Source organism: Grus americana, chromosome 9 (assembly GCF_028858705.1).
Source record: "Grus americana isolate bGruAme1 chromosome 9, bGruAme1.mat, whole genome shotgun sequence".
NCBI lineage: Eukaryota > Metazoa > Chordata > Aves > Gruiformes > Gruidae > Grus > Grus americana.
The window spans coordinates 3,533,104-3,553,299 of record NC_072860.1 but is presented as its reverse complement, the minus strand read 5'-3'; the positions used below and the strand labels follow the sequence as shown (position 1 = coordinate 3,553,299).

General features: G+C 44.9%; 1 protein-coding gene across 1 annotated transcript in view; it reads left to right on the top strand.

The window, feature by feature from the left end:
* HS6ST1 (heparan sulfate 6-O-sulfotransferase 1) overlaps positions 1 to 16,871 on the top strand; it is a 194,751-nt gene extending 177,880 nt beyond the window's left edge. Inside the window, exon 2 of the mRNA XM_054835565.1 lies at positions 10,337 to 16,871. Within this exon, the coding sequence (XP_054691540.1) occupies positions 10,337 to 11,045 (709 nt within the window). The 3' untranslated portion in view covers positions 11,046 to 16,871. The remainder of the gene's footprint in view (positions 1 to 10,336) is intronic.
* Positions 16,872 to 20,196: the final 3,325 nt, after the last annotated feature.

Sequence of the window (20,196 nt, the reverse complement as noted above, 5' to 3'; positions counted from 1 at the left end):
TTTGTGTTTTTCTTCCTTGGGATGTCTTGTTTCTTGATGTACCCTGGCTGGTTGAAAGTTGTAATGTTTACTTCTGCATCCAAGACATGTCAATCTAGTTTCAAAATTCTGTGCATCTCAATTCTGTTTCCCGAGTCTTCCCACTCCAATCAATAAAAGTAGCCATCCATCAATTTTTGATTGGAACAAGATTGATCCATGAGCAACTCAGGGGTGTCTGTGTTGCAGTTGCAGCTGCCTGACACAATATTGCATCCCTTTCAGCTGAAGCAGGCAGTTGCCGAGGAATTCAATTGTCCTGCATAAGCGATCAATATCTGCTCCTCTGGCTACTCTTGCTCCCTTAATCTTCCTGTATGGTTTCTTTATAATTTAATCTTCTTCAGGGAGACATACTTCCTGTCTATCATGCTGTTACACTTTTCTTGACTCTTTCTTGAATCTCACTGCCAGTGGAGCTCCTGTGATTCTCAAGCGGGCTTACAGTTCAAAAGAAGATGCAAACTCCCGCCCATCTGCTTTGTTTGCAGCCGATTCAGATAAACCACCTTTGCATATTGCATATTACTTCTGCTTTATCTTTGCAGTATTTCAGCTTGCTTCTGGTTTTCCTTTTTCTGTGTGGCAATATCCCGATCGTTCTGTCTTCTGCATCCTGAAGTGTGCAGGAATCAAATGCAGAAATCCCGCTATATTAGGTAAACTAGGCACTTGTTTTACTCATTGTATCCATCTAGACACCTGGGGAGGCTGAATCCCTGGCATTCTCTCTCTTCCCAGGGCAAAGACAGTACGAAGCTGTGCGGGTTTCTGCACAGCACCAGGCATCTCTGTCCGGATGACGTGGGGGAAGACTTAAAGTTCAGCCTCCCCCATAAGATGGCAGCCTGCACTGGCAGTTCATTAGGGGACAGCGCTTACCCCCTGGAGCTAGAATGAGACCCCAAATGTTTTCAACTTAAACTATCTACTCACAGGGTGCAATCTGCTATTTTACACTACCCATCCAGTGCAAATTGGTCTCTGACACAAAGATTAAAAGTTTAGTGTCTCATTGCAGATGTCTCATTACTCTTCTTTCAGGGGTTGATTTGTTTCTTGCATGATTCTAGTATGTCTAACATACAGGGAGAAACTCAAAAAATTGGTGGGTACAGTACCTTTCTGGCAGATATTTTATTGTCAATATGGCTGTAATGTGTTACTAAAGTCTGTATTTTGTGTAATGCTAAAATCAATAAAAGGAAAGTCTCTGTGATAGAGCCAGTAAGTGAAAGGACTGAAAACTTTTCTTTTGGAGAATGGCAGTGGGTTTTCATCCTGCAATTTCTTACCTTGATGACAGCAGGGGCAGTAATGAAAGCAAAAGAATGCAAAGAATAGGCATGGGTTGCAGTCCACAGTTCTACCGTCTGTCCCCTGCCAGCATTGATGTAATCCTTCTGGCAGTGAAACTTTCCATTGCAGTCTGTCAGCGTTCAGATGTGCTATTGATTAGTCGGTTTACTGAGGTCACTCAGGAATCACAACAAACCTCACGAAACTTGGGAAAGGTAATAAATCAAAGGTATTTGATTTGTAACTCGCCGTCATTTTTGGTGCCTTGCTTCAGTAGAAGACAGCAGTCAACACTTCCTGAGCGCTTGATATGAGGAAGGTTATGATGGCAAAAGAAAGCACTTGTTTATAAACGGTGCAAGTAACATAAGCTTTTAATGGGTCCTAGAGGAGTCCAAGGCTCCAGAGGGCTCTGGAATGCCTTCCTCTCCGCCCCCATCTGCTACCCTCACCCTGACCCCCACTTTTTTTTTTCCAAGCCTTTGGCCAATTTTCATCACGTCTGTCATTTTGAAAAATGAACTGGCGGTTCACTCCTAAGGTTCATAACATGTCATGTATCTTTTTTTAGATTAACTTGTTTGCAAGAGACAGTGCAACAGGAAATTCTTGTGCTAACACAGCAGCTCAGTTTTCTTGAAAAGCAGAGATGTTGTTAAAACTCATAGTCTGTGTCTATTCTGCTAATTGGATATAAAACAGCGATGAGACACAAGGGTGATAGGACCATACTTGTTTCCTGGGTAAAAGCCTATTAGTAGTATATTGCTAACAAATCTGAACCGGGGCTGAATGTGTAACAGTGTATTATGAACACAGCAAGTATCAGCACTGCACAACACTGAGACCTAAGGTAAAAGCGTACCCTCATTTCATTTATGGAGATAATCATCCTGAAAGTGTCCGTTTCTGATGGTTTCAGAGGAATTAATACCCAGCCATACCTATCCTGATGCTGCATTTGATTCCAGACATAAAATGCACCCTTATTACCATATATACCTCACCAGTATGGAATAGTCTGTGTCGTACTGCCACTCCCCAGGTGGGTATCAAGGCTACGTGTGTCCTCCCAGCTTTCTACCGAACCACAGTTTCACCCATCTGCCCTTGGGGCTCACTTTCATCCTTTGTACCTCCACTCCAGCTCTGCAGCCTTTACCAATATAATTCAGAAGGAGTATCTAGGTAAAAGAAATATATCCGTAATAGTATTCTAACTATTGCTTTGTAGACCTACCTTTCTTCGTAGGTCAACTTTAAATAGAGACATCTCACACTGAGCTGTTACTGCGCTGCAGCCACCATGTGTGCAGAGGCGCGTGCAGACACACAGCGCTATCGCTCCTATCGGATTCCAAAGTCAAGGCCGGATCGCTGCAGGATGTGCGGATCGAGCACACAGATTGATCTTTTCCTTGGTTGCACGTCTGCAGGTTTCTTCACCACCAGGCTGCAGAAGGCCCTTGCCATTGTGTCGGACTCTGTCTGGTGTTTTTAAAGCCGCGACTCAGAGCGCGTGCGTGTCTTGCGAACACCAAACCGGGAGCTTTTGTTTAAAGTTGTTCCTCTCGTGAAATGCCTGAGCTGCTGATTGCTCTTCTGTCTTCTCCTTCACTGTCAGCTTCTGTTATCTTTTCTACTGCCTTCGCAAGAAAGATGTGCCATGTTTGGTGCCCACAGGTACCCACACGCAGGAGCTTCACACGCCCTTGCTGGCACTGCAGCCTGACCGTTCATGGTACGTCGAAAGGCTGCATCAGCCAGGACTGCAAAGTGCTCAAAATCCTCCACGTTTTATGAAATATACAGGGAAAAAAAAGAGGTGTGGCTTTTCATGCATGCCTACTCACAGTTAAATTGTATTTTTAACTCACTGTTAAATAGTACTGGTATTTTTAAGTGTATATATAATGGATATAACACACTTTAATTCCTGCTAAAAGATAGAAATATGTAACAGAGTCTGACTCTACAGCTATTCAAATCCAAAAGACCAGACCTAAGTAATCTCAGGTTCATTTACACTCTGCAGTCTGGTACAGAACTGATATACTCTCAGCCAGTGTTGTTGTAGCTGCTGGGATTAGAGCTCGCTCTGTTTTTCCATTTTTAACCCGTCTTTCCCTAAGAGGTTTTTGCGTACTCCTGACCAGTAACTGCGAACCAGAAGGGCAGCAGGCGAGGCTGCAGCCCCCAAAGCCATGTAAATGTTGCCGGTTCTAGAAGTGCTCTTTTTTCTGGTGCTCGCACCCTGTCCTGTGTTTCAGAGGGCGTTAGACACGTCCCGTCAGCGAGGCTCCACAGCTCCGAGCACCCAGCAGGCACTCAGGTGCTGGGCTGCCAGGCCGGGGTCTTCCACAGACTCCAGAATCTGCTTTGAAACCCCTTTCTCAGGAATGGAGGAATGTATGTTTGTATTAAACTGTATTTAAGCTTTTCTGGAAGAACGGCCCTTCTTACTCCCCGCTTGCCTTAGGAGGAGCTGGGGGTGCAGATCAGTTAGTAGTGGTTTCTTGGAGCTGGCGTGGCATGTGAGACTCCACTTTGCAGATGCCCGAGATGAGGAGAAGCAGGCGAGCGGTTTCTGGAGCATCCACACACAGACAGGCGTTCGTATAGTAGCTTTTGGTTTAAATACTCTCAAAAATACAGCCAAATTGTGACAGGGTGTAGCCTCCAACTGTTCCTTTAGAAGAAAGGGTAGCTGGACTGAAAGCCACCCTTGTGTGTGGAGAAACCTGTGCTTTGGATTGCATCCAGCCGAGAGAGTCTCAGAGAGTTTAATTTTTCCGTCTGGAAGCAAAGCGTGTCAATTTGTCTGTAGTCCGAGCGTATTCTCTTCTGCCTCCAACTCCGGGAGCTGGCGGAGGGCTGGGTTTGGGGGTTACCTCCCAGTGGGCTGCCAGCGGCACGGCCCAGGGATCGCTGCGTCGGCAATTGGCCCGTGGCGAAATCGGACCCGAGGAAGAGTCCCTGAGTGAAGATGCGGAGGGTGAGCAGAGCCTGCGTGCTGGTGATTACGTTTCAAAACTTCCCATCTTTTAATACAGCGGAGTCCCAAGAGCAGAGGCCATCAGGCAAAACAAACCCAACCGTGCAAAACAAACGCAGTTACCCAAGCGAGCGCTGACTTGCTGTGAAGACACCCCCCTCGTTTACGGGAAGAGACAGCAGTTGCTGTAGGTGTCTACGCGGTCTGGGTACTGGGGGATTGGCTTCGCTGTTAAATTTCTTGGCTTTTGGCGGTTTGTGTGGCAGCGTTTATTTAAACATAGGGGACAGAAGAGACTTTGTTTATTTGTTTGTTTGTTTGTTTGTTTGCTTGGGGTTTTCTTTCTTTTTCTATGACTTTGAAGGGGCTGAAGAGTTTATTGTGTGTGAAATGCAGGAAGAGTCTAAATGAACACCAGATGAGAGGAAATAGACTGAGGAAAATTAGGGCTATTTGCTACCAAAGGAAGTAATCATTGTACATATATTCAATTCCAATCTCTAACTGAGAGTGTGTTTTGTTATGCAAGAAATCTGACTGTAGAGTTAAAAAAAAAAAAAAAAGGAAATACGTGGAGTCTTCCCAAGTTTGGGCTGTAACAGTGGTAAGCAGGGGTTTGGTGTACTGGGGGTAGATAAGGCAGGAGGCAATTTTTCCCGAAGCAAGTGCGGAGGCTGGCCGGAGAGTGGTCTGCACCTCCACATGTCCTACAGTAGCCAAAGGTCATTCAGGGGCTCTGGGCAGAAGGGTCGATCAGATTTTCATACGTCCGTTATTTGTAGGTATCATTTAGTGTGACTTTATAATAAGAATGTAAATTTCTTAGAAACTTTCATCCGCCACCTTCTCAGCTCCTCCAGAGACACCTGAGTTGCCTTTACTTATTATTTACCTGCAACTCCTTGCTGGAACTGCTCCTGTAGGAGACACTGTCCATTTTCAGTGGAGGTACCAGTTAGCTAATAGTCCCTTTAATTGTCTCTGTAAGGTGAGGGTTTAAGTGATCGCAGTAGGGGTCTGACTGCTCTGGTTCTTCTTTCCTTGGAGACTAACGGCAGGGTAGGTGCACGATCTCATTTCGCTGGTGGGAGGCAAATTCGCTGGTTGTTTTAGTGATAAACCATTTACAGTGAGAGCCAGCATGAACTGAACAAGGACCCTCACAAATGATTTGAGGAGCGCGTAATGCACGGGCTTGGCTTACAAAGATGCCTTAAATCAGCCACAAATTGGACATTACTACTTCTTTTAAACAAAACAGAGTGTTTCTCATTCCTGCAAGCTGGCAGACACCCTGCTCAGTTCAGTCAATTCAGCAAGGACATAGAAAGATTTTTTTATTATTTTTTTTCTTCAGCAGTAGAAAAATTGTAGCCTGGGGGCATGGTGCTTTGACAGATTGGGGTTATGTGGTTGCAGCTGACCTATGCAGCTTCCTTCCCCTTCCCCCTCCTGGCAGGCAGGATGAAGCACATATGATTGGAAGTGGCTATCCTTATTTTGCTCTCTGTCTGATGGAAGGCCACCACAGCAGTCAAGAAGGACTTGTTATAGATTTTGCTTTTCCTGTGAGGGATGCTTGAAAGCTCAGTGAATAACCTGTAGAAATAAAAAATACGATATTTTGGCTGTGTGGGAGGGAAGCATTTAATCACAGCAAAGAATAGGGGATTGCACAGTCAAATAAGCAGTTCTCGGCAGATTTTAGAGACCAGCAGTGGGAAGTGAGAAGGGTGTATCGGAGTGTAGGAAAGAATAAATGGAAATGAACTGAAGAGAGATAATAGCATCATATTTAGAATCTGTCACTTTATCAGAATTATGTTGACTGGTTATTAGCAAAAGAGAAGGAATTGGTCTTTTAGAGGAAGAAGGGTTTCATTTCCCCTTCATTAGCTGAGGAACCTGCTGACAGGAATTAAGGCAGAATATTACTAAATAGGGGCTTCAGGCACTCCTTCATGTCTGCAAGAAAGGGTTATTTTTAACCCAGATCTGCTCAGTGAATGCATTTGCAGCATGGCCCTGACCAAAACGAAATCCCCCAAAAAACCCCCAAACCCCCCAACTCTGCTGGCAAAACTAAGGCTGCTTTGTGGCTGCTGTGTGAGAATGGGAAGGAGAGGTCCGGGGTGGGAATCCCGTAGGGCACCAGTGCCCCTGCCGCCTGTGTCATGAAAATACGCCTCAAGTTAACTATTGTCCTCTGACCTCAATCCACGCTGAAACAGGGGCTTTGCATAATCATTGAAGGAGACGGTTCCTGCTCCAAAAGATGTTATGTTTTGAATTGCCAAAATAGACAAAGGAGACGTTGTCAGCCCTTCACACACGGGAAATAAGAGGCAGAGAGAGAGATCTGTCTGGGGCACATAGGCTAATTTCAACAGAAGGGGTACTTACACTCAAGTTTCCTGAATTCATTTGTGTACTACAATTACAAGATTGCCCTTCCTTTCCAGTACTGGATTTTTGTCTCCCTGAAACTTCAGTTCTAATACAGACTTGTTTATCAAAACCACGATTTCATTTTGCCCTGTTTAATAAATACACTAGTGGTTCTTTCCTCAGACAAAACTTTGCAGCTTGCATGTACATCCGAGTTGCAGCGCTGAAGTTGCAAATGCCTCGGGGAGCTTCAGGTGGATTTTCACATCGGGACCGCCAGGGACAATAATGCAAGGCAAGGCAGAGCTGTGACTTTGGCTTCTGCTTTTCTTTGCCCTCTGGGGATCACAACCCCATGGATAAGTAGAAGGGGAGCCTGCAAGAGTAGCAATGCTGTTCTGCCCAGCTTCACATGGGAAGAAAAAGAAAAGAAATTTCTTACTAACTAGAATGTCCATTTTTCTTGCTCAAGCTTGTTAACTCCAGGAAGGCCAGTGAGACTTGGCATTGCGTGACCAAACTGGGGCTGTTTGGGTTTTTTATGAGGCAGTATTGAGTGGAACCATCTGGGCTAGGAGAAGACCACACTTCTGAAAAGAGCCTTTAGGAATACTTATGTTAAGTAGCTGTCTGGGGCACCATGCTGAAAGGAAGGGCACTCACAGCTGCATGTTTTTTATGGGTTTATTTTATCTCCGATGACAAAAGAGAACTTACTAGTCATGTGGTTCCTCATAAATTTCCAGCCACTACTGACAAGTGGCATTGCCTGTGTTCTCAACCACGCTGGTGCAAAGTTCCCCCGACTTTCTGGCTCACGATGTTCATAACGATGCTCCTAATGGATGATGCTTTAGAGAGGTATCTGACTTTTCTCTGAACTTAAAGGCAATCCCCAAGTTACAGTCTGAGAATGGAAACTTCAGTATCTTAAGTACCTCGGGTGAATACTTCCATGGTCATTCATCTAATATCAAAGTGGCTCATCTCTCTGGTTCCTGAGGCCCCAGTCTTCCTAAAGGTTTGCTCTTCCCTTTCCTGAGAGCTGGGTGAATCTGCGCCTCTGAAACTAGCATCCTTCCAGAAAGCTAAATACAGGTTTGGGAGCATAACTTTTGGTATGTCAGTGGTGCATCTCAACTTAAGTGGTTTAAACTAGTCTTCTGCATTGAAGTCTCTGTTTTATTTTGGGTTTTTTACGCCCCATTGGGGCAGCTTCCTAAAGTACCTCCAGGGGCCTGCTTCCATTGCCTGTATTCCGGTTTCCAGAGACAGACTAATAGATAGACTACTAATAGACTCCCAAAATTTAAACAGAGAGAGAGAGGAGAAACTGGACTCAGACTTACAGGAATCACCTTCATGCCAGCTCTGCCGCAGACACCCATTTGACCTTATGCACATCTTTTAATATTTGTGGTTCCCCTGTCTACAAAATGCAGATACTAATTCTTCCTTTTTTCCAATCCATACTTGTATAGACTGCAGGTTTGGACAGGAATCAGCTCCTCCTCTGTCTTTGGATACCTCATAAGTGAGTCCTGATCTTAGGTGAAACTCCTAGTTGCTTCCGTAAGCCACATAATAATAATTGGCTTCTACCTGCTTCAGGAAAAAATGCAACCTTTGGAATACACTGGTGTAAATAAAAAGTCCACTACGGTTCACAGGTTAAAAAATGCTGGTAGTGTTCAGCATCAGTGTCTGTCGCTTGAACATCTGGTATTCATCATTGCTTTCCTTTTCCTTCCACTGTCATATTTTATCCCCATCTGTTAGAGGTTTCTTAGCACTGTCTATATAAATCATAGCTGCATCTCAGTCTGGGTAGCTGAATTGTTACAGCCTGCAATGTAAATGAAGGAAAAAGAGGTAAGTTTAAGGGAAGTGTTTCTCTTATGCACGCTGCTCCCCTTCTTTCTCCCCTCTCCCTGTACACAGACAGTACTAGACAGTATTACTAGACAGCGTGATACCCCTGCTATGAAGAGATGGAGAAGTTTCCAAAAATAGTAAATGTTTTTACCAGCCCTAGTTCTGAAGGCAGAAGCCAGGAGAGGAGTTGAAGCTTGAGTGGACGCCCATTGCCATTGTTGAAAAGACCAAAATTTACTGCTTTGGAACAACCCTTCAGCAAGTTAATAATAAATTGAGAAAGCAAACATTCCTTAAAATCAGACTTCCCGGGCAATGTCTTTGATGTATTTTCTTAAATTACTCTTACTGCAGTAATTTGGGTTACTGCTAGGAAGAGTAATTTCGAAGATGCTAGGAAAATATGGGTGTGTTAATATTAGCCAAAGCAGAATTTTTTGACTTTTTTTTTTCTTCTCAAAAACTTGTGCAGTGCCCTCATAATGGCTATCACATTCAGCTCTCCCAAGCCGAGCCAGCAGGGCAGTAAGCCCTAGCAGCATTCTAAGGATGTATTGCTGGTGGGAAAATGAATCCACCACCACCCCCCCTACATGAAGTATTTCCAATAGCATGCGTGCGTTGCCCTGCCAAAGCCAGGTGCTCCCATTTGCGTACAGTGTCACACAGCCCCACGCGCTGGGAGCACATGTGGATTTAATTCCCTGCCAGCTTTAGCAACTTAGAGAAGGTGTTTCCTTGTTCTAGAAACACTTGGAGACACCATAGTCCCAAGCTACTGGAAGCTAAGGAAAAATAGGCTCTTTTCCCTCTGTCTGGAGAGGGCCATTACAGGCTGCCATCACTATCAATCCCAGAACTTTATCCCGGCTTAAGGGGGGCTGAAGCTGGAGGGTCTCTCTGTACAAGACCGCTGTCATGTTTTCAGTTCGAGGGACAGCTTGTATTGTTGGGGACTTCATTATACTTGGAACAGCAAGAATGCCCCCTGTCACTATGTGTGTTCCTCCTGATTGTCTTGGTTTTTCACCCTTTTTAGTCTCACGTATCAAAAGTATGTCTTCAGTCTGTTCGAATTCATAGCAGATTAGCTGAAATGAGAATAAACCATTGCTACTATTGCTGGTTGTCAACTCAGGCCTTCTATTTCTACAAAGCGTATTACATTCCTGATTTCCCATTATTTTTCACTTACGTTCCTGTGGTGTTATCCTGCTACTCGGTGCAGACTCCCAGATTTCAGCTAGGCAGTCAGATCAATCAAGCAGTAGGTGTCCTGGTCAGCATCTGCATGAAGTGAAAATGATAGGCCCAGCTCATAAACAGAGCAATTGCTGGGCTGCCTTGCAGAGCAAGTCCTGGCTCATTCCAAGGGCGCGTGGTCGTGTGAGAGGCCAGGCAGTCCCTAAAGTCACAGTTGCTCTCTGAAGTTATTAGATCAGTTGAATCCTGATGATTTGTTCTGAGATTGCAGTCTGTTGCTGGAGATGGATGTCCCGGTGAAAGTGTTACTACTTGGCAAGACTAAAATGGTGGGCAATGAGAAAGAGAAACATGGGTCTAATCTTGCACAAACTACTTCACATGAGATATTGCAAGAATAATCCAAGAATACAGTGGAATGGATGCTGTGATGTTGATTTACTCTTGTCTTTTTGATATCTGCACTAGATCTCAGCTTGCCAAGCATCTTTCTTGTTACTAGCAGAATATTTATTTTATTTTCTCCTCTTCTTGTAGAAAATTTTACTACATCACGCTGCTGAGAGACCCTGTATCTCGTTACCTCAGCGAATGGCGTCACGTCCAACGAGGAGCTACTTGGAAGACCTCCTTGCACATGTGTGATGGCAGGACACCAACTCCTGAAGAGCTGCCATCGTGCTACGAAGGCACAGACTGGTCAGGCTGCACGCTGCAGGAGTTCATGGATTGCCCGTATAATTTGGCCAACAACCGCCAAGTGAGGATGTTGGCTGACTTGAGCTTAGTTGGCTGCTACAACATGTCTTTCATCCCAGAGAACAAGCGAGCACAGATCCTGCTGGAGAGTGCAAAAAAGAACCTCAAAGACATGGCCTTCTTCGGCCTGACAGAGTTCCAGAGAAAGACTCAGTACCTGTTTGAGAGAACTTTTAATCTGAAATTCATCCGGCCCTTTATGCAGTACAACAGTACCAGGGCAGGAGGGGTGGAGGTGGATAACGACACCATCCGGAGGATTGAGGAGCTCAATGACTTGGACATGCAGCTCTATGACTATGCAAAGGACCTCTTCCAACAGCGCTACCAGTACAAACGGCAGCTAGAGAGGATGGAGCAGAGGATAAAGAATCGGGAAGAGAGGCTTCTTCACCGGTCCAATGAAGCACTTCCCAAGGAAGAGACGGAAGAGCAAGGACGCTTGCCCACTGAGGACTACATGAGCCATATTATAGAGAAGTGGTAGCCTAGGCAGACTTTTATATTAATGATATTCTAGGGTTTCCATATAAAAGATCATGGAAGTAAAATTACAAAACAACAAAAAATATTTTATTTAAAAGCAAGTCTGTAAAACAGAAGCTAGATTGCTTCCTTAAGCATAGGGTCTTTTTACTGTTTCTTATAAGACCAATGAGATTCTTAAAAAAAAAAATAAATACATAAAAACAAAAAAAGGGACAACATTATAATGCAGAGGTAAAAAATGCACAAATGCAGTTACCCACTCTTAAGGCCAAATACAAGAGAATGTTTCTTATCCTCACAATTCAAACACAAATGGCAGAAGTAGGATTTTTTAAATGTTTATCCCCTGAGCATAACGATATAAAGATACATAATTAAAAACCAAGGAAACGGAGGTTTTCTTTTGTGGGTGTTTTTGGAGGTGGGATGGGAATTGCACTGCTTGTAAGTAAATGATAACAGTGACTAAGTTGAGGATGTGCCATCCTGTCAGGCGGTGATCTGAGCACAAGGGCGGTCACTTCATTTCAGCTGGCAGCCACAGCCAGAAAGGACAGCACCATAAAAATAAAAGAAGGAAAAACCTCAGAGGATGAGAAACATCAAAGCAAATTGACTATGGCCTAGGATATGTACTTAGCACAGTGGTTTTGATACATTGCACTGGTATCACATACACGTACGCAACTTCATCACAAAAATCATAGGGAATTCATGCACAAAGCTCCCAGATTTGTTTCACAGGCAGGTCCCAAAATGAGTTAAAAGCCGACCAAATTCCACATAGGCTCAAACATGCACTCACATGCCATCCTGTCACCCTACACAACTGCCGGTCATGCCGTCATCAGTATTATGTGTTAACAGCACGTGAAAACCCCTATCCTGCATACTAAAAAAAAAGGAAGAAGAATTTAAATAGCAACACTCCCTCATAAATCTGCACGATGAGTGCCAGGGAAGACCCTGCAAATAATCAGTCATTAATGGGAACTTGATGAGGGGGTGATTTTGTTTTGTTTGTTGCTGTATGGAATACTGAACTAGAACAAGTGTACAGACGTACCCATATCTGTATTTTTTCATTTATTTTTACTTGCTTTTATCGAGAGATAATGGGCGTCAGCCTGCTTCCAGTGAAGTCACTAGAACTGATTTAAGTGGGAACAGGATGGGGCTCTCTTCCAGAGCTGTGAAAATTTCTGACTATGGGTCTGAATTAATTATGAGACAGTGCACGTTGTCTTTTGGCAGAGTGCCTGATCTGCAGCTCTTACTTTAAATGAACAAGCTGTGTTCATAAAACTGGAAAGGGGAATCATGGATAATGTTTTTTTAGTCTCAGACCACTTTCAAAGCAGAACTCTCTCTTTCAGTGCTGGTTTTTAGGGACTCATGTGAGTTTAATCCTCCAGTGCGGTGACAGTCTAACCAGGTTCTGCTTACTGACTTCTGAGTCATAGAACAACAATGACTTCTCTAATTCCTCTTCCCACTCACCAAATTAAAGTATGGCTTATTTTCTTGCTGTTGCAAGCACTTCTTTGTTTGGCTGGAAGCATGGAAATGAAGCAGTTTTTGCCTGTTTCATGTCTCACCCCGTTATTACTCAGCCTGTAAGACCTGAACCAGCCATTGTTGAGGGTAAACTACAAACCCAACGGAGTATGATTTGATTTTCAGAGGCCATGTTAACTGCAGATCAAATATGGCATTGAAATCACCAGAGGAGAGGCAGAGACCTAACGCATTCAACTTTGGCATGTCATTTTTACGGTGTCCCTTTCCCATCACACGAATCCACTGAAGTGCTGCTTGTTTTGTATTTTAATCCTCTCTCTGCCTCTGTACGTTGTTTCTAACAGTTTCGAATTCAGACTGAGTTTTGCAAAGGAGGGGCTGCCTTGTTTCTTCTGTGTACACCCTGGGGGATACACCTCGGTTTTGGAGATATTATTCTCCAGAAGAGTAAAGATAACTAAAAACTTAAGAGCGGAAAATACAAACAGCACTTCGGGCTCAAATACAACCCTGTTACAGCCCTGATCCAAAGTCCACCGAAGTCAAAGGATGTCTTTCCTATTGATTTCAGATGGATTTTGATCGGGTCTGCATCTGCAAAGTGCACAAGCACACCTTCATCCACCTACAAGCACAGTGGGACGTTGTTACCCAGGCATTCAACTGGTACCAATATTTGCTAGCGGTGTCGCTGTCTGTAAGGTTCTGTCAGTGCTTCTGCCACAACGTGGCCCGTTCCGCGAGATGCGTAGCCTGGCCATACGCATTTCCTCCTAGCTGAAAAGTGGGAAGCAAAATGAAGCAATTTTCGGTTGTTGGCTTGGGGGCAGAAGGTATTACAAATCCATTTGCTCATCTCTGAATTCCAAGACTGGGAGGAGCTATGTCTGCTAGTTCCCAGTGCTTTTATGTGTTGCTGTAACTAAAGAAAACATTTATATTTAAAAAATGCAATTTTGCAGGCTGTTTACCCACAAAACCAATACACAAGATATAAAAAGCAACTGTTTTATATGCACAGTTTCCAGCTTTACCCAAAGGCTTTTCACTGTGCATTCTGCATTATGGACCCGTAATGCACAAGTGGTTACTGCAGCTACTCCACGTTCGAGGTGCACATCGGCGCAGCTCCGGCGGGGCTGCGCGGTGAATGCCCGGGCAGGTCTGCGTGTGCCGGCACTGACTTCTGAGAGCCTTTCTGTACCGAAGGCCAAATTCTGCTCTCATCTACCACAGGGTGACAGTAAATGGGACTGTGTGTGATTAGGACCGGTAACGTTATTTGGCTCAGTTTGCCTGAGTTTTTTCTGTGTTATGGGCTCTGAGTAACCAGCTGGATTTTAATGGATCTGTCTGCGGGGTTCTCTAAAAGGCAGCCTCTGACCCTAGAAGCATGTCAGTAGAAGACCTTGTTCCAACATTTTCTTTGTAATATATTACAGTAACAAGCAAAAGCAATGAAACTATCTTGAAAACTGTCTTGTTAACAGTTTCGCTTCAACCCACAAAAGGAGGGCTGACCTCAGCTTAGCACTGAGGCAGAAATTTCTAGAGTCCAATCCTGCGCCCAGCAAATGCCTCAGTTTCTCCACCTGTACGTTGGGAATAAGAAATTCCTGCACTGTAAAGAGGTACCCCAAGGTATGAGAAGTATAGGGCAGTTTGCAACAGATTCTAAGTATCGGAAATTAAGAGAATGACCCAAAAGCCATCGCTCACCCTGGCTTCTGTGCTGGTCTGTTTATGGCTGTAAATCATCCTTTAATTTATTGTAAGTGCTGTGTGCCAGAGTGTGGGTGGCAGGACGTACCTGGCACAATCTTCTTCCTTTAGTGGGTTTAAGGGAACTTTTTTAACATAATGTGAATGTAGTTTTTGTGATTTCTATGTACTACAGTTTGAAGTGGTACAATTTCTTTTATTTTTAGGACTGATTATTTGATGCTACAATAACATGAAAAATGTATGTGTAGTTTTAAAATTAATGGAGAACAACGGCTTTAAAGCACTCTGGCAGAAGTAGTGGCCAGATAGTACATTCTTGTTCAATATCTGCCCCTTTCTTCCAAAACGTTTTTCCTCTGACTTCCAGACGCACTGAGACCTTCTTCACTACATGAAGTGTTTCTTCCTGGGGCCCGTCAATGCATCACGATCCTGGTCAGGATAGGTGAGTGCTGGGTACAGCGGGGGCAGGTGCAGGATTGTGACCTGTCTCTTCCTGGAGCTGGTGAGACGGTTCCCCTTGAATTCAGATTTTACCTAGTTGGATGCTTGTCCTCCCACAGTGGGCGGACCAAAAAACTTTTTATTGCTCATTTGTCTCATCCCAGCTAGCTCTAATTGAAGGAGTTTGCCTCCTACTCCAGATTTTCCCAGACAGTCAGATGCCACCTCGTACCCCACGCAGGTCACAAAATGCAGGATCGACTGGTACGGTTGCAGACCCAGGCTGTCGCTGGGTTCAAAGTCATCAACAAAAAAACCTCTCAACGAAGGATCGGTGTGAATTTCTGGCTTGGCTGAATTTCCCCCTTCGTGCCCAACATTTTGGAATAAATGGGGAGCAGTTTAGGTTGACGGTTTTGCACCCCATAGTCCCTTACTTGCTTACAAAATGGGGACGGCAATGGTAGCAGCATAAGGAAGATCCCAACAAGCTTTTGAATCCTCTCTCCCATGGCTGTTGTGTAGGAGCAGAAAGGGCAGTGCAGCCGCTGAGAATACGAGCAAGGCAGAAGGACCACCACAGTGGCAGTACGGACACATGTCAGTTAGGAAGTTCTCACTCTGAGCTCATCAAATCACTTCACAGAGACCCCTGAACAGCTACAGAAGGTAATGACTGACATTACAGAACAAGGCCTGACTGAGATTTGTATCCGGGGGTTAAAAGCTTCTGTAGCTTCTTACTGGTGTCTAGAGTTACTCAGACCCCCTCCTATCCCATAGAATTTTCCGAGTGTCACAAAAATGGGTAACGCTACAGAAATTTGCAACACAGACTATGCTAAACATTGTATTTCCAGGGCTGTATCTTGGAATGCAACTCACACTATTCTGCTGGATTCCAATCACAGGGCTGGCTGCATTATCTTTTTGTTCTTGTTTTCATTAATATTAGCAGATCATGTTGCAGTGGCAGAAATGAATGCAGGATTCGCTGCCCGATCAGCAGCAGAGCCAAGCCTTTAACGCACAGGTCAGTTAGCAGCAGTTCAGGTAAACCAGCGAGCAGTGGAGCTCATGTCTGCGCAGACAATCCGAGCTCTCCGTGGCTGTTTGTTTTGCCCCATCTACAGGAGTTCTGCCAAGGTGAATGCAGTCCTGATAAGCACGTGGGTATTAAAGCCTATATTGTCCCAGCTGCAGGTGGTTTTCTCTGTAATTTTTAGCCATGCAAGCTGAAAAAAAAAAAACGAGATTTGCAAATGAATCTGTCTCGTCCCTCAAAGCCCCACAATTCCCCCTCCCTGTTTTCCCCCAGGTGTCAATTCTGCAGACTGGATTGAGAGAGTTGTACTATAATGAATAATTTTATATTCAAATGCTTTACTGAGCATGATTTGTTTTGTACATATTGGAATATGATTTAACTTATTTTTATTGCCCCGTTCATCTTTTTTTCATAAGGAAAACACAAAAATCCCCACCCTCTCTCAATGTGAAGTTCCTCTGTGTTTGTGTGTAGTCTGCCAGGCGAACACGCAGCAGCCACAGGATTTGTCACTGTCCCTACTGGTATCTGAATTTATTTTTCATCATAATTTGGTTTTGTCTGAGGCTTTGCTTATATTGTCTCTTCCTTTCTCTTGCTGCACAATCTGCACAGGAAAGGGAAAGGGCAATGCAGGCAGGACTTTTTCTTCTCCCCCCTTTCTTGTGTGCTTTACCTACCAAGGAACTCAGCTGTTATTTCTAGGAGTTGTGTGACTGAGGGTAACAAAATACAACTGTCTCCCCACCCATCTTCCATCCTCCATATTGTAGATCAAACAGATTCAGCTTCTCTGAAAGTGATTGTGGCTGGAGTCATTCCATTGGGCTGAATGTGTATGGTTTGCACTTTTTTTTCTCCACTTCAGGAACTTAAAAACAACAACAAAAAAATAAAATTGTTTCACTTGAGCCAAGTAACACTTAAAGCTTTATATATTTATTTATAGCATCTTACAGGAAAAAAAAAGTGTTAAAAGGTTTTTTCTTTTCTTCCACAAGAAAAATTGGATTGAAAAAAAATAATCATCTAATTGTTTTTGTCTAGATCAAGAATGAATGTTAGCAGATGAAATAAACCCTAAAACCCAGCATCTGTCGTGTGTGTTGTCCTTGCATTGGCCTTTGGATGCTGTTTCAGTATGATATGTCTTGCCTTCCTGTATCACACAGAGATAAAGCTGCCAGTGGAGTTGATGGAGGGTATTTGTTTTCTGCTAAAAAAAGAGACTCCTAACGCAGAAACATTAAAGCAGAAGCTGCGGACTCTGTTCATTCCTATTGTTACACTTGATCAAACATTACTTAAACTTCCTAAAACCTATCCTCTTTTAAAAATTAATTACCTTTAATATTGTACGGTCCTCTTAGTTTTTCAGAGTTGTTGCAATGAACAGATTTGCATGCCATCAATGGCGGTTGTTGTACCAAACATTACAGAATGATTAACATACTTTTTGTTTCATATTCAGAAGTACTTTCAACAAACGTGATTTGTGAAAACGTTACAGACCTGAAATAAGCTGTGCACCAGTTTCTGATATAGCAAAAGCAAGTCAGGGAATAAGAAAATAGGATACTGTAAAGCGCTTGTATCAAATGAGAATAGTTTATGCAAGCGTAGCAGAGAGTACCACTGTTATTTTACCCAAGCATCGTTAACATTAAACGCTTTCCACCGCACACACTGGAGGAGCTGGGGGCAGTGTATGAACCTGCCCAGCGAGGCTGCTGGGTGTTTTTTTTTCTCTTCCTCCTGTGAAAGTAATCCCACTCAAGTTCTGGAGGCCCAGCCAAGTGCAATGTATAAACCAGCGGGACCACCATGCCGCGTCCATCCACGCTGCTGAGGGTCCCCATTGCACTTGCTGGGCAGCGCAGGCGCTGGCGGAAGGTCCAGGTAAGCGTTGGTGTGCGGACAACCCCACCGCTCTCGAGGGGCAGTGAAGGCACCACAGCTCTGCAGTCGTTCCCTCCGGCTGTTGCACAAGCGGCCGTCGCATCCTGCTCCCCTGGCTCAGGCCCTACCCACGAGGCGACTGTTCCTCGGGGGAAGCTGTCAGATTTAACCTCCCATTGCCGCTGCTGAAAAAGGAGCCGCGCTCCAAAGGAACCGGGCTTTTATTACTCTCCTCGCTGTACTCGCTTTGGAGCGACGCGGCCCGTTCCCGCCGGGCGCCGCAGGGGCCCGCCCGCCTCACCGCGGTAGAAGTTTCCCGAAGCGCCGGGACCCTCGCGCGCCCCCTCTCGTCCAGCCGCGCACGGCGGCGCTGCTACCCCTCAGCTCTAAAATGGCGGCGGCGCAACGGCCTCCTCTCCCTCCTCTCCCTCCTCTGCAGTGCTGCACCGCCGGTAAGCATCGTCTCCTCCCGGTCCCCTCTCTTTAGGGGGGTCGTCCGACCCCGTGGGGAGCGCGGGTGCGAAGGTGTGGACGGGGGAGGGTGGAGCCGGCACCCATGTGCTCCCCCTCGGGGCGGGGCCGCACGGAGGAGGACGACCTGGCGCACCGGCAGCCCCGCACCGCATCCCCTGCGGGACGCCAGGCCTAGTGTGGCCGGAGCTGGAGTGGGGGGCTCCCTGCGGCCTCTGGGATGTGCTCTGCAGACCTCGCTGGGGTTTGTGCACATGGCCTTTCTGCGGGAGGCAGCTATGCTCCCCCTCGGAAAGGGCTCTGGGTAGCGGCTGAGCCCTCCCTGCTGTTTGCTTGTATGGGATGTTACTCGCCAGCACTGGTTTTCCAGTGAGCAGAGTAGGCACCAAAGAGCCTGGCTACTTCATGGAGGCATGCCTTGCCGTGAGCCTGGACGTTCCTGCTGCTCAGATGTGGATGCTTCTGTGTCCAGACCATCAGGAGCTTCGAGCACCAGGGGCTGGTGGCCTGTGCTCCTTCCAGAGCTTTAAGAGGGTGCAGTGACCTAGGTATGGACACAGCTTGTTCTGCTACACGGAGTCCTGTACTGTGGTGGTGTTCTGTTTGAAAGAATTATTTTTCTCCTCATTTACCTTCCTTTCCCAAAAGCCCAAACAATAGTCTGTTGCACGGAGTCTGTGCAGGCAAAATGCTTTCATTTACATGTGATCTTTCTGCACCATCTTTAATATGGTTCTTCCTCTCTCGCAATGCTGGAAGCCTCCAGGAAAAAGAGAGAGGATAGCTAGCAAGCAGATGGAAGGAAGGCTTCTTCTATTGCAAGAACGAGTGTGGGAAAGTGAAAGGAGCAGAAAGGATGCTGAAGGAGGGTTAAAAGAACCGGGGAGATTAGTTAGTGAGGGGAGAGCCTCCAGAGGGTTTTTTTTCCTCTTGCTGGAGCCTTGGTCACACTGATGATTGTTCAGTTTCCTTACGTTTGAGTCCAGGATGTTCCTGGCCCCATTATATTTGGTCATTTTACACTATCCAGCACTGCCTCTGGGGGATGTGCTGCCTCAGGCTAATTGGAAAGTGCCCTCCTTTGCATCCTGCTGCTACCCTAACAATAAGCTGCCCCAGGTGACAGCCTGCTCTTCCTGAATGGAAAAGCTGATCCTGACAGCACCGTATCTGAGGGGGTGGTGCTGCGCTCTTGTCAGAGGGTTGTGTTTTGTTTCTCCATCTCACACACTCACGTGGAGTTACTTTAACTCTTTAATAACATCTTTCTTGCTGCTGTCTACAGGAGGAGGAAAAGCAAAGCAAGGCTGCTTTAACACTGTAATGCCAAAGATTTCCCACATTGATTGATCTTTGAGTAGTACTGGTTCCTTTTTTCCTTGTTGAGAATTCGTGTGTGGGTCCGTGTAATGCTGAACAGCCTCTTTGTCAAAGAGCAGAAAGAGGGATGGGGATTCTTGCATAATTAAATTTATATCTGGCAATGACTGTGTGTTTCTATGGATTTTGTAAAACTCGGCAGACTCTAGGAAAGCCCCATGCATTGCAGTTCATAACGCTTCATGATGCAGAACTTCTGTGGTGCTTACAGTAGGGATGGAAATAAATTTATATACAGAAAAAATAAAATTCAGGGCTTTCTGCAGCTGGAAATGTCCATGACAGATCAAGGCACATCAGCTTAGACCCTCTGCTGTAGGGGAAGCTAAGACACATTCATACATATACTCAAAAGTAAATTATAGGCTTAATGCTAAAGCAGTTTGAGCATTACTATAGTTATTATTGCATAAATATCAAATTAAAAGAGGTAGTCAATTAATTATTCATGAATTGAACAGTATTTAATAGAACATTGCTATGTGTCTGTTAAAGTAGTCACAGGTTGCAAGTGATGAAGGCTTCATTAGCAAGGCCCTGCACACTTTAATTGATCTAGGAAATAAGTGGCTTGGAAAAGAAACCATACATGTTCATATCTTGCAAGCATTATTTATAAGCCTAAAATGCATAAAATTATCATTCTCTATTAATATTAATA